Genomic DNA, 14,399 nt, shown 5'->3' on the forward strand with positions numbered 1-14,399 from the left:
TTTGTCTGAATAGCAAGAATTATAGTAATTTGAAATGGACATGACTGTATTATGAATATACTCAGGTTTCATTTTGGAGTATACCCGCCAATAAATGCATTTGGAGTTAAAATTCAGACTTACTTTTCTATAATGACTTGTAGTTTCTGAACCATTTTTAGAGAAATCTTTCCTGCTCCACATTATAAAATAAGAGAAATAAAAACTTCTGCACAACCTCTCTTCCTCCTTACAAAGGACTTTACGCAAGATGGACCATGAAACCAAACACATACTGGGAGATACTGCATATCTCGGCCACTGTCCTGTGCACAAACCTCACCAAAAAAATCTGATAAATGGCTCTTTCCAATGGTTTCTCTCTGCACAGTGGGCTCTGTCAGACAGCTTAGGCATCAGTCATAGGCTGTGATCCAGTGACCAGGGAAGCCCTCAATTCAAAGTCCAGAAGAATTAAACAATAATTAATAGGTAGGTTTACAAGCAAAGTAAAATTTCCTGTACACTAAAATTACTTCTGAGCCCTAAGATCACAGAAAAAGACAATGTTTAATATCAGTGTACTAATATTTTTTTTCAGCTGGAAGAGTCAGGAGAGATGAAAAAAATGGTACAATTATATTTTAATTACACCCACATGGTGCACAGCGGGTAGGGCGTTTGCCTTGCACCAGCCAACATGGCCGACCCAAGATCGATTCCTCCGCCCCTCTCAGAAAGCCCAGCAAGCTACCGAGAGTATCTCGCCCGCATGGCAAAGCCTGGCAAGCTACCTGTGACGTATTCGATATGCCAAACACAGTAACAAGTCTCACAATTTGTTGTGAGATGTTACTGGTGCCCGCTCTAGCAAATTGATGAAAAACGGGAGGCCAGTGTTACAGTGCAGTGCTACACCCACATGGTTTCAGCTACCACTTTTTGTTATTGATCTTTATTTTATAAGGTATATTTATTTTACATATGTAAAAAATATGGCTCAGTGTCCAAGTTAGAGGAGATGTTATTTGGCAGACTGGTAAATCTGATACCAAAAATAAAATAAAGGGAAAAAAAATAAATAAAATTTAATGCAAAAAAAAAATCAAATCTGATACCAAAGTTGATGCTTCCCATATACTGTTCGTTTTCAGATACACTGAGTGATTGGTTAAGCTACTTGTTTAAATCCTTTTCAAACTACTTAGCAACTTGAAATTATTATTTGGACCATCTCAAATATAACAATGTGTCTGATTTCTTTCTCACTAGGAGTCGCTGTTACCTTTGCAATCTCAAGTGCATTACCAACAATAGCAGACAAACACTCATTCTAAGTTTGGGGAAGGAGTACTAAATTAAATTAGTGTCATACTAATTAGATTGTAAATTCCATGTAATTCACACATAGGAAAAATACTATTCCTTTAAATGATAAAAACTAAAGCAAGAACCCGGAAAATGAGGTACTGCATCTGGCTACATCAATATAATCTTTGTATGGGGTCTTTTGCAACTACTTATGCAAATCCTATGTCCATACAGCTACACATCAATTTTAAAAAAATAGTGGAAAGATTTGATTATCAATTGAGTATTTATTTGAAGTTGATTATGTTACAAGCTAAACTATTAAGTCAAAATGATGTGCTTTCATTAGGCTCACTGGTACATCAACAAATTCTGCTGTCCCCTGAAAACAATTTTCACTGCTGTGATTTTATATAACTAAAAATTTTGTCTGGAACACTTCTTCTTTGGTCTTATGAGACACAACCTGTAACTCTATACCAGTAAGAAAAATTGGTTTCAAGTAACAGTGATTATAAATAAATCTTTTTTGTGTATAAATAAAAAGAACACACCCATATTAGAAGCATCATATATTTAATGTCAAAGAATTTGAATTCAAGTACAAAATTAAACAACACATGATTTCAACATTAAAAAACATTAACAGTTATTAAACAACTATACAGTGAATATCAAAAACATAAATGAAGCATAACTATAAAAACCTTAAATACATTAACAGCAAAAGTATCATTTATTTCTATTAACAAATAACCAAAATATTTTTAGTTATGTTCAAGGACCACAATGGTAGAATGCTACTTTAATACTGTGCAAAAATATGCATCTTAATCTCTTGCCCTTCATTTCTTTCTGCATAATAGATGCGATCATTGTTTTAATCTCGAATCAGATAGTGATCCTTAGTAATCAAATCTAGCATAACCACTGTCTGCAGGTGCTTTAATATTAGTGAAACGCTAGTCAGCAAAGTTATTATGCAGAAATTTAACAAATTTACTGGATTCTACTGCTCATGTAGAAACCAGAAGTATTTAAAATTCCAAGTTTAAAAAGAATAGTAGTTTGTTGCACCGTTCTCAAGTGAAGCCATTGAATAACTTTTTAAACTGTGCATTTATATAAGCTCAAGAACCACAGGTTACTCTGAATTATGGCTGTCAGTTACTATCTTGGAATAAATACATATTTATCTCTTTAAAACCAAATGTGGAAATCCGATTCTAAAGTAGAACAGAATTTTAATTTGCATCCTTTACAAAGAAACTTTCATAGTAATGTTTACAATATTTTCTTCAGAAGAATGAGGCCTGATTGGAGATATATAGTCGCTGTCCAACATGGCTGCCATTAGCAAGTGATATGGTTGGTGACAAGGGATAGCCTGGATAGGAATAAGGCCTTGAAGTATAAGGAAGCACGCTGGGAGTCCCAGAAGAGAGGGTGGCACTAACAGGGGAAAGACTATTTATTGAGCTGCGACGGAAATTGTAGTCTGTAAATAAATACATGAACAATTATGCTGCACATCTTTGTGGACACAAATTTAATTGAAAGAGACAAAGCATTAAAACTCTAATCACAGTTTAACATAATGTTCTAACATTCAAAGTCGTGATAATATTCTAATGCTGGTAAAGATCGTTTCAGCATTCACTGCCATTGCAAATCAGTTGATACTACTTTTTATGACATAATGCTTCAGAGATCTTAAATACTAGAATGCATTCTTAGATATCTATTGTTTTGCATTTTTTAATTAAAAAAAAGACAACTTCTGATTTCTCATGTTCTACAATGGGCTTCTTTTAATTTTTGTTCTGACATTAAGGAACATTCATGGAGAATGATAAAACAGCGAATTCATATTTCTATTTCTTTTGAAAGTGTACTAGGCGTCAAACCAGCAGAAACATCTACCCTAGACTGCAAAAACATTTGGTGTAAACTAACCGCCCGATATTTCATTATTTAAATACTAATATAAACATTTATACAACTTAACACACAAATTTAACATTAGAATACTACTGGTATCATAAAACAGTAAAAGGACTAGTCCATCTTTATAAAATAAACTTCAAAAAACCATTATCAACTTATCGTACAGAAAATCCAAATATCTAAACCAAATTATTTTTAAAAACCAATTATGTTTGAAATATTACTTCCACAATATTCATTTTATATACCAATAATTTCCTGCTTCATTAATTATAATATCCATATGTATGAATATTAAGAGACCAAATTTTGTAAATCCTGTACTTTCCAAAAACTCAACTATGTTCTTTAGAGTAAAGCCACAGATGTGACAATGACTACAAAACGATTATCTATAAAATCTGTAGTGTTTTTGATAAATAGAAGAAAAGGAATTAGATCATCCAATGTACAGGTACATTTTTTTCTATATTGCCTGGTACCACATTAAAGGCCTAAAAGATCTGAACATTACTCTACTTTTGTCATGGGACTTAATATATAGCAAACACGAATGGGATCAACTGCAGAAGAGTAAGCTCAAGCTCAAGCAACATCAGAAAGGACCTAGTTAGAAAAAAAATAAATAAAAATCAGTTAAATATAGTTTAATTTTTAGCAAATTCTAGTTTTTAGTTTTATGTACGGTATCACAAAATCAATAAAACAGTTTGCTCTAAAAGAAATAAATATAGCTAAAGTATTCAGTTCAAAATATTCTCAATATTTTGAAATTGGGTAAGGAACTATTTTAATACTATTTGTTTTTCTAACATTCTAAGTAGGACAACTCTAAATATCACAAAATGGCTTTTCTCTTTCTCTCAAAAATTATTCACTTGGCCTAACAGGTTCTAGAACTGAGTACATAAACAGAAATACGCATGTTCCTGTAATTCAAGTAATTGCTTTTAAAACTTATTCTCACCTCTAGAAGATTAGTATACAGCTACATTTAATTCCTTAATAAACATGTATTTATGATATGGCTTAGCTAGATTGAAATCTTTCCAATTTTAACAATGTGGTCATGGACATTATTACTTAGAAAAGCAAATCTTAAAATAGTACATCTCATCAATGGGGAAATGAAATTTTTGAAGAGAATTAACTTTTACTTTGGGCTATCTCCATTCAAGAGCTAATGCAGCCTATTCCTAAAATGTGGAGTACCTTCAAGGGGAAGGTTTGACAAAGATGGAGAACTGCACAGCACTTAAGTCAGAACAGAACACTGGGATAGTCTCCTATGGTGAACCTTGAATTTAAAATATTATAATCAACTGTTGTGTCCTCACATGATAAAGGATATTAAATAATTTTAAAACATACAACTGACTGATAACTTTATTGGAAGATATAATTAAGAGAATAAGAAAAATCCAATATTATGGAAATTAGGATATATGGAGCTTCAAATGTTTAGAAGATTTTTTCAAGCATTTCCCACAACTATTACAACTAAAGCTGTATTTGGAAAAACATCTAGAGATTAGAAGATACATTGAATACTAACTTTAGATACTGAGACATTTTATTTGCTCTAGCTCAATTTATGTCATAGAAAATAAAACCCAGCTCATGGACTTTTATGGAATTCTGAATTAATTCAGAACTCCTAGCATAAATTTACTTGCCTACCCCTAGTTTTTCTTCTGAATGAGTATCTTAGCTCTTCAATCCCATGTTTTTGCCTCAGTCTGGAAGCTGTATTTTCTTTCCCCTTTCTTAAGGGAATAATACAGAGCCAATTTCAGAATTCAAGTTTTATACTTTTATTTCATTCTCTTAACAGTTTATAAACGTAGATATAATCTACATGCTGTAAAATGCATATATTTGATTGCTGATTTTATTGATAATTGTACAACTCATGTCACTAACACCCAAACCAAAAAACAAAATTTGTTCAGGGATTCCGAAGTCCTCCGATTCCTTTGCAGTCAAGGGCTTTAAGTGACGGGAAACCTTATTACATCAGAGCTTAGTTTTTATCTGGTTTTGGCAAATGTGTACTTCATATAATGCGTATTTTAAAAGTATTTTTAATTTCTAGCTCCTTTCACTGTAATTTCAAAAATTGGTGCAAATTACAAACAATAAGAGTTTGTTCCCTTCTATTGTGGGCAGTCATCTACAGTATGACCACATACATATGTGTATGTACTATCATTTCTCTCTCCTTCACCTGTGTGGACAGATACTGGTCAAGAGATCTCCATGACCATGTAAATCACAACAGTAAAATTCGAAAAATCAAGTTGCTCCACATCCTCACAATGATTTGATATACATAACTGTTTTAAAGTAACAGTTGTTCTAGTAATATGAAATAATACATTTTTTGGGTTTTTACTTGGATTTCCCTTAAAATTAAAAATTTGTTTACTTCCTTCTGAACATCTACAATACGTGATGAAGTCCTTGGGTCATTTTATTGGTTTTGGTTTTATTACTGATACAAATTTTCTATTAATCATTTCTAATTTAAAATATTTTGTCATAAACTTGTGTACATTTGAAGAAGACTGCATGCTTATTTAACACATTTATATATTTTAACAACACTGTCACTATGGTGATAATTCTTTGACATCTCACTTAACAAGCATACATCCTCTAGTTCCATTAATATGTAAAGGGTGGGATTTCTTTCTTTAATGGCTAATAAATATTTCATTGTGTGTTTATAAAATTATATAATACAAATACCTCTATACACATCTTCTTTATCCGTGTATCACCTGAAACAAACACTGGCCCTAGGAACAGTCGCTTCCCATATTTTCTCTGGCAGTCCCAGCATCACTAATTTTCCTGGTTAATATATATTTGCCTGTTCAGAATTTTTCATATAAAATGAAATCTTACAATATAAAAGGTCTTCATAGCACAATGTTTCAAGATTTATACATGTTGATAAGATGCACCAGACCTTCATTCCATTATATGGCTGAACAGTAGGCCATTGTATGGTTAATATTTCATTTATACATCAGTCAACTGACATTTAAGCTGTCTCCACCAGTTTATCATGACTAATGTTCCTAATGAATAATGTCTATAAAGTCTGGGATATGGTGGATATATGTTTTCAATTATCGTGGTAAATACATGGAATGAAATTACTGGATAAGATGGTAACTCCATATTTCACTTTTCTGAGGTTAAACTACCAAACTACTTTTTAAAACTGCTATAACATTTTATATTTGAACCTAAAATGCTATGATGATTTCATTTTAAACTATGAAATACATTTTAGGAACTTTGTAACTTAAAGTGTTTTTTGGAATTTCATTTCCTAAATTCATTTTAATGTTTCAATTTCTAAGTCAATAGACATAACTCAGAAACATCCAACTGAAACAACTTCATAGGTAAAAACATGTCTTAATAGCACTGAACACCAAGAATATAACATGTGGCTGGCATATACCAAGAATATAACTCACTAGGACAAAGTGAAGAGAACAGCCTTGTATGAAAGAGAGCATCTCTTCAAGTTTCGCTTTTATCAGTTATAAATTAAAAAAAAATCTATAGGGGGTTGGATTGTAGTACAGCAGGGACGGTGCTTGCCTTGCATGTGGCTGACCTTGGTTCAATCCCCAGCACCCATAAGGTCCCCAGAGTCAGTCAGGAGTGATCCCTGAGCACTGCCAGGTGTGGACCCCAAGCCCCCCAAAGAATCATCTATAATAGAATATAAAGGTTAAGACTTATTATTTTGTACATTCAATCCAAATACAACAAATCAAGAGGCCAGCTATAAAGATTTTTGTAATTTATAGTAACTTTCAATTACACTTTCAGCCACATCCCTAGCCTATTATATTATTTTATATTTATATTTTCCAAAATACTTTGAAAGAACTATTTGTATTTCATATTCTAATCATGAACTTTACATAAAACAATATTCATAAATGTCCTATTTAAGAAACTAACCATTTCATTATAATGTATCTTTTAATTTAAACCTTCAAAAACAAGGGTTTGAAATTCAGAAAATGTAAAGAAATTTATGAAGAGCATAATCAGCTCAGTGGTTTCCTGGGAAAGAAATGAGGGAGACCATTGAACAGTCTGGTTTGGGCCTGCAGTGATGAGACACGCAGGGACTCACAGGTTGGGGGTGGAGGCGGTCCTGTCCTCCCCACCCCAACGAGACCCCAAGTCATCGCCCATGAACAGCCTTTCTGGCTCCTGATCAAGCTGCTTAACAGCCATAATCCCAGAGACTCAGGAGCAAATCTCGGAACCCAGCAAGTTTTGGCAGAAATCCTTCCAGATTTAAGTGTTAAAATTTCGGAATTTCAAAATCACACGGCCACTACTGCAGCCACGCGACATATGTTATTCATAAACAGCAATAGAAAACAAATTGTCTACTGTTGCCTTTTCAGCAGATCTGAGTGTTGGGGTAAAATCTCAAATAATAATGGTGGGTCTGGTGTCAAAATATTGAATGTGATCAAAGTAGAGAGTCTGTCACTGTCACTGTCCTCCAGTTGTTCATCGATTTGCTAGAGTGGGCCCAGTAACGTCTCCATTGGAGACTTTGTTATTACTGTGTGTGGCATATCGAATACATCACGGGTAGCTTGTCAGGCTCTGCCGCGCGGGCGAGATACTCTCGGTAGCTTGCTGGACTCTCCAAGAGGGGCGGAGGAATCGAACTCTGGTTGGCCATGTTGGCTGCGTGCAAGGCAAACGCCCTACCACTGTGCTATCGCTCCAGCCCAAAGTAGAGAGTAATATGGAAATCATCTGCCCCACAGGTAGGGGGAGGGTGTGGGATGGGGGTATACTAGGGTTGCTGAGGGTGGAGAATGGGCACTGGTCAAGGTACGGGTTTTTCACTGTATGACCAAGATTTAGACCTGAAAGCTTTGTAACTGCTCTCACGGTGATTCAACAAATAAAATTATTTTTAAAAAAAAAGTGAGGGAAAGATGAATTGCAAAGGGGCATGCAGCAATTTTTTGGGTAAAGAAAATGTCTACTTTTTTGACTATTGACATTTTCACAGGTATACACAGAAATCATAAAATGGTGTATCTTATTATACTTTAATATACCCAATTAAATGTTTATCTAAAAACTCCTGCTTCCTTGGGCTTCCAAAACTACGTCCCATATAATTCCCATAAGTTCCTCAAAACAAGAACTTGGGTTAAAAATTTTGTAAAATATTTATTAAAAAAATTTTTTAAATTACAACAAAAAATAAAAAGATTACAACAAACAAGTTACTAGTAAAATTTTCAAATATGATAAAATGCATTGTTTTTCCTCGAGGGGATTATGTAGTACTCAATTTTTCCCAAACTTTTTTGACCTTAGTTATTTCACTGGGCTTTGAAACTCAGTTTGTAAGGAAATATTAATGAGGATACTGTGTAATGGGAAAACATTAAAAACTAAACAGTGAAATTATTTTAAAACTATACTAAACACAGCTATTAAAATTCAAATGTCTTCACAACAAAGAAAAAAGGACTCAGAGGACCAAATACAAGACAATTATCTAACAATCTGTACTGATATTATGCCTAGATGTACTTTCCTTTCAAAGAACTTGAGACCAAGCCTATCTAGTCTCCTGCCTTTAAACTGAGATTAATGTGAGAATCGTTTTTTAGCTAGTTTCTAAACTATCTGGCAAGAGATTAATAGAGAAGCATAGTGTACGAAGGAAATTTTATGACCCAAACTGCAGCATTCTAGGATTTATAACAGCTTAAGAATGTTAACTCACTAGGAAAAGGTAAAGAGAAGAGCCTTGTATGAGAGAGAGCGTCTCTTCAAGTTTCACTTTGATCAGAAATAGCAATCCTTGTTCCAAAACAAACTACATAAAAGTTGGAAATTAAATAAAAGCACATGACATTTGTATCTGTAAGCTAGTTATGTCCCACAGTATATCCCTTTGTATATAACATATGCAGTAAATATGTGTGGTGTACATACTGTGTGTCAAAAACAACTACAATAAAATGAGCACTATTTAAATTTTAGTCTTACAAGACAGTATTTTCCTCTTCAACAATGAGGCACAGGGGCTGGAACAATAGCACAGAGGGTAGAGCGTTTGCCTTGCACGTGGCCAACCCAGATTCGATTCCCAGCATCCCATATGGTCCCCCAAGCACCACCAGGAGTAATTCCTGAGTGCACGAGCCAGGAGTAACCTCTATGCATCGCTGGGTATGACCCAAATAGCAAAAAAAAAAAAAAAAAAAAACCAAAAACCAATGAGGCACAGAGAAGGGACAAAGACCTTAAGAGTGTATTGTTAGTAAAATGTTGGCTACTCTGAGAGGCACATTATTTTTGTTTCTACACGTGAAAGAAAATTTGGATTACAATAATTTTTACTATCACTCTTACTTAAACATTTAACTTCCTATTAGGTTTATGCTTCTCAGTACCATGGTTGAAAAAAAATAAAAGTGAAGTAAAACCTTTTTTTCAAACTACATCAATAGTTTTGGTAAATTTTGGTTGGAAATTAAGAATTCCATTTTCAGGTAAGTTTGAGAAATACTAGCTAATTAGGAGCGATGGCACAGCAGGTAGGGCATTCGCCTTACACGCGGCCAACATGGCCGACCCGAGTTCGATTCCTCCGCCCCTCTCGGAGAGCCCGGCAAGCTACCGAGAGTATTCGATATGCCAGACACAGTAACAACAAGGTCTCCAATGGAGACGTTACTGGGCCCGCTCGAGCAAATCGACGATCAACGGGAGGGCCTTTACCTTACCTTTACCTTACATATGCATGCAACATATCCACTCCATATCTCAAAATATTTTTCTCCTATTTAGTTGTCATGATATCTACTAGCATGTTTTCAGAAGCCTAAAATATGCAAACCTGTTTAATTTAATTTAATGATTCTGATCAACAAACCTGTAATAACCACAATAGTTAAAAAAATTTCATTGGAAAATCAATCACTGACTTTCTGAAAATGAAATATATCACTTAACATTCCTAACAGACTTTTTCTTACCTGTTTATTTTCTCCAAATTCTTCTACATAGGTCCAGGCTGAAGAGATTGTGTTCCCTGTCTGTAAGCAGTGAAGACAGAAAAGAATTGAGTCTTTAGATTGGTGTTATCCTATCTTGGAAGTGCATGGAATCCTTGATAATTTAAAAATCTTTCTCATCAGTAAATAAGAATATAAATTTTGAGAGAAAGGAATAAGTGATGAATTAAATAGTTATTTCTGAAGCTTTGCAAAGATGAAAAGAATATTTTGTTTGATATCTGAATGAAAAGTGAGTTAATACATTATGGGAAAATACTTGTATTTTTATACAATTTAACTTTTTTATTAGTTAACTTTTCCCTAATAAGCTCAGAGGATTTTTAATACAAACAAGATAGTCAAATTTCTAATAAATGGTTATCCAGAGGAATGCAAGTAAAACAAAATTATCAAAATCTTGATTTCCTGTTAAAAACAGATCATTGCCAAAATTAATACTAAGCTTGAAAGACATTTTGCTTTCTAACAGCTAAATTTTATCTTCTTGAGGTATAATTTTACCATATATGCTATAACTCTAGATATTCAACCACTGCGGTGTCTTTCTGGTACTCTGTGTCTTTCTGGTACCCATGAATACCCAACTTCAATTCCATGTACAGGAAAGTATGAACACAGGAAAAAATGCTTCATGAGCTACCAAAAAAGAGCTTTTGAAGGTCATTATTCAGTTTAAAAAATTAAGTCACAGTATTTTCCAATTTTTCTAATATGTAAATTTTAATCAATACCTCTGGTCAAGAACTAGGAAATGCAAATAAACACTGAAAGCATGACTATTTGAAAACACTGAAAATGACCTAGACAGAACAATCTGGGTTGTGAATAGACAAGTAGAAACCCCAAGAAGTTAGCACATATTTTGGGCATACATCTTTTATGACAGGGATTGGCCAATTCTGAAGTGGAATCTAAGGGGAAAAGGAGAAGAAATAACTTTCTGAATATAAGACAGCAAAAACTAAAGTTGAGATGTTCCTGAGAGGCGTGCCTGGAATCCTGAGAAAAGGCAAAATGGGGCAGTTTTAAAAGAAACGAAGTATAACTTAAAATATCAATCCCTAACTGGATTAAGGAAATCTGGGATTATGGGTCCAACAAATTGTGAGACTTGTTACTGCTTTTGGCATATCGAATACGTCACGGGTAGCTTGCCAGGCTTTGCCGTGCGGGCAAGATACTCTCGGTCGCTTGCCGGGCTCTTTGAGAGAGGCGGAAGAGTCGAACCCAGGTCGGCCGCGTGCAAGGCAAATGCCTACCTGCTGTACAGCTGTATCATAGATTAAAAGAATTTCTGATTGTCAGATGTCATATTGTTATTTTTTCCCTCTGAAGATGGAAAAATAACTAAATACACAGGATTTCGGGATATGCGCAATGAGTCTGTCACACAGGTATTCCTGTATTAACATTAACTGTACTGCACTTTAACTCTGCAGATCTTCTTTCCAAGATAAAGGGTATGTCTCCCTTGTGTTAAGCTTATCAGCACCATTTTGCCAACAGCATGTGCTCACTTTATGTCTGTGTCATATTTTGGTTATCTTCTGCAGTATTTCAAACACTTTCATCATCACTTTATCTGTTACGGTAATCTGTGATCAGTGACTTTTGATGATACTATTGTAGATTTTCTGAGATGCCTAATAATGATACTAAAGAAGAAAGAGAGAACTTAATAAATGTATATTCTCCCTGCACCTTCACAAACTGGCATTCTTTAACCAGAGCCCTCCCCGCAAGCATCTTCTCTCCCTACAAAATGCCAACATTAAAGGAAGTCAGTTGCTACTCCTACAGTGGCCGCCAAGTAATTCAACTGACATGCTTCTCACTTTAAATCAAAAGACAGAAATAAAATTAAAGTTCAGTAAGGAAGGAACATCAAAAGCTGAGACAGACCTCTTGCACCAGTCAGTCAAGCTGTGGCTGCAAATGAGTTTTTGAAAGAAATTAAAAGTGCTACTCCAGGACCCAGGAGTGCTTAAAGCACTGTAATGCATGTGCAGTATACACTCAGATTTTGACCACTGGTATGGCACTGCCTCGCACGTCCCTCCAGACGGAACACTGATTTGCCTAAACAATACTGGTAAGCTCCACTGCCTCCAACCGTTGCCCAAAAAGTGCTACTACATTTAACACATGAATGGTAAGAGAAACTGCCTGTAGCTAGTATAAAATTTTAGTGGCCCGGATAGAAGATCAAGTCAGCTACAACACTCCTTCAAGTCAAAGCCTAATTCAAAGCAGAACTCTAGCTTTCTCTAATTCTATGAAGAATGAGAGATGAGATAGCTGCAAAAAAGGAAAAGTCTGAAGATAGAGAAGCTGGATCATGAAGTTTAAGGAAAGACATTATCTCCACAGCAGAAAAATGCATGGTAACACAGCAGAAGCTGAAGTAGAACCTGAACAAGCTGTTCCAAAGATCCAGCTACCATACCACGTAATTACTGTTTCATCATAAAACAGTCACACCAGGTTTTTCAGAAAGTAGCACATTAAAAAAAAATAGATCCACTTAATGTCTACACCTCACTTTTCTGCAAAAAAGAAAGACATAAACTCTGTGACAATTATGTGGTTAAAAAAAAACATTAAGATCACTGTCGAAGACGGCTATACTAAACAGACTTTCAACATAAGTAAGGTAAGGTAAGGTAAAGGCCCTCCCGTTGATCGTCGATTTGCTCGAGCGGGCCCAGTAACGTCTCCATTGGAGACTTTGTTGTTACTGTGTCTGGCATATCGAATACTCTCGGTAGCTTGCCGGGCTCTCCGAGAGGGGCGGAGGGATCGAACTCGGGTCGGCCATGTTGGCCGCTTGTAAGGCGAATGCCCTACCGCTGTGCTATCGCTCCAGCCCCATAAGTAAAATATTCTTATACAGAAAGAAAATATGTCGGATTTAACGTGCTGTAGCTCTACTCTGCCCACAGCTAGATGACAACACATCTGTTTTTCTACAAGGTTTGCTAAATACTTTTAGCACTGTTTACATTCACTGCTCAGAAAGGATTCCTTTCAAAATATTTCTAGTCCCTGCCAAGTTCTCAGTCAGCCCCAAACTCTGATAATGATGCACAGGAGGTCAACGCTATCTTCTGCAAGGTGGTGTTGAGGGGGGGACACAGACAAAGACACGTGTTCAGGAATTATTCCTGGATCTGGGCTCAGAGGTTCTCCTGAAGGTGTTGAGGGGACCATACCCAGTACTGGGGATTCCACCAGATCAATTTCATTCAAGACAAATACACATTGCATGCTTAACCTTGTTTAACCTTGTCATGCTCTCCCCAGTTTGAATGTTTCTTTCATACCTGCTAACACAATAAACATTCTGTAGCCCATGGATCGGAGTCACTTATGATTTTCTTCTTAATTAAGAAACACATTTCATTAAGTTATAGTTGCCACAGCTTTCTGTTGCTGTCTTTAATATATCCAGGTAGCCAACTGGAAACCGAGAAAGGACTGACCATGCTAGATGCCACTGTGAACACTCATGATTTATGAGTTAATAAAATTAACAGAATGCTCCATAATATTCAGTTCTACATTTTTAAGACATGAAAATATTAATATATTAGATAGTTTGGAAGTCATTATTAAACTATTCTAAAACTATTCAAACTTTATAGGTCTAAATACATATACATTGATATATAATGCATATGTAATAGCCCAGTTTGTACTCCAAGGCTTTTTACTATTTTAAAACACTTGTTCTATCAGAATTCTGAAATGATGTACTATAATATCTACTCCAATGAAATGTGAATATTACCTTGATGCACATTATTTATAATTTTCTAATTGCAGCTACCAACTCTGTATCTTAGTTTCCAATTCTTTGTTCTTTCTGCTCAAAGTGCAACCAAACTTCATCTATCTTCAAAATCTTTATCTTTTAACATTACACAAGTATATCACTTTCAATTATTTGAAAAGCAAAACAGTTAAATACTGACGAAAGAGAACCAAAATACACATAGGCAAAAAAGTACCTTGGCTTTATAATCTGTATAAATCAAAATTTGTGTAAGAGTAAAGCAA

The 14,399-nt window shown here is 34.9% G+C and overlaps 1 protein-coding gene across 2 annotated transcripts in view; it reads right to left on the reverse strand.

Moving 5' to 3' along the window:
• Window positions 1-1,855: 1,855 nt before the first annotated feature.
• Window positions 1,856-14,399, reverse strand: part of RBM46 (RNA binding motif protein 46) — a 38,298-nt gene continuing 25,754 nt past the window's right edge. Inside the window, exons 5-6 of one of the 2 annotated variants that reach the window (XM_056118956.1) lie at window positions 10,299-10,358; window positions 1,856-3,843 (exon numbers count right to left, since the gene is read on the reverse strand). In XM_056118956.1, coding sequence (XP_055974931.1) covers window positions 10,303-10,358 — 56 coding nt within the window. In that variant the 3' untranslated portion in view covers window positions 1,856-3,843; window positions 10,299-10,302. The remainder of the gene's footprint in view (window positions 3,844-10,298; window positions 10,359-14,399) is intronic. The other variant, XM_056118957.1, reaches the window with a different exon arrangement.

This window comes from Sorex fumeus, unplaced genomic scaffold, assembly GCF_029834395.1.
Source record: "Sorex fumeus unplaced genomic scaffold, SorFum_2.1 ptg000039l, whole genome shotgun sequence".
Taxonomy (NCBI): Eukaryota; Metazoa; Chordata; class Mammalia; order Eulipotyphla; family Soricidae; genus Sorex; species Sorex fumeus.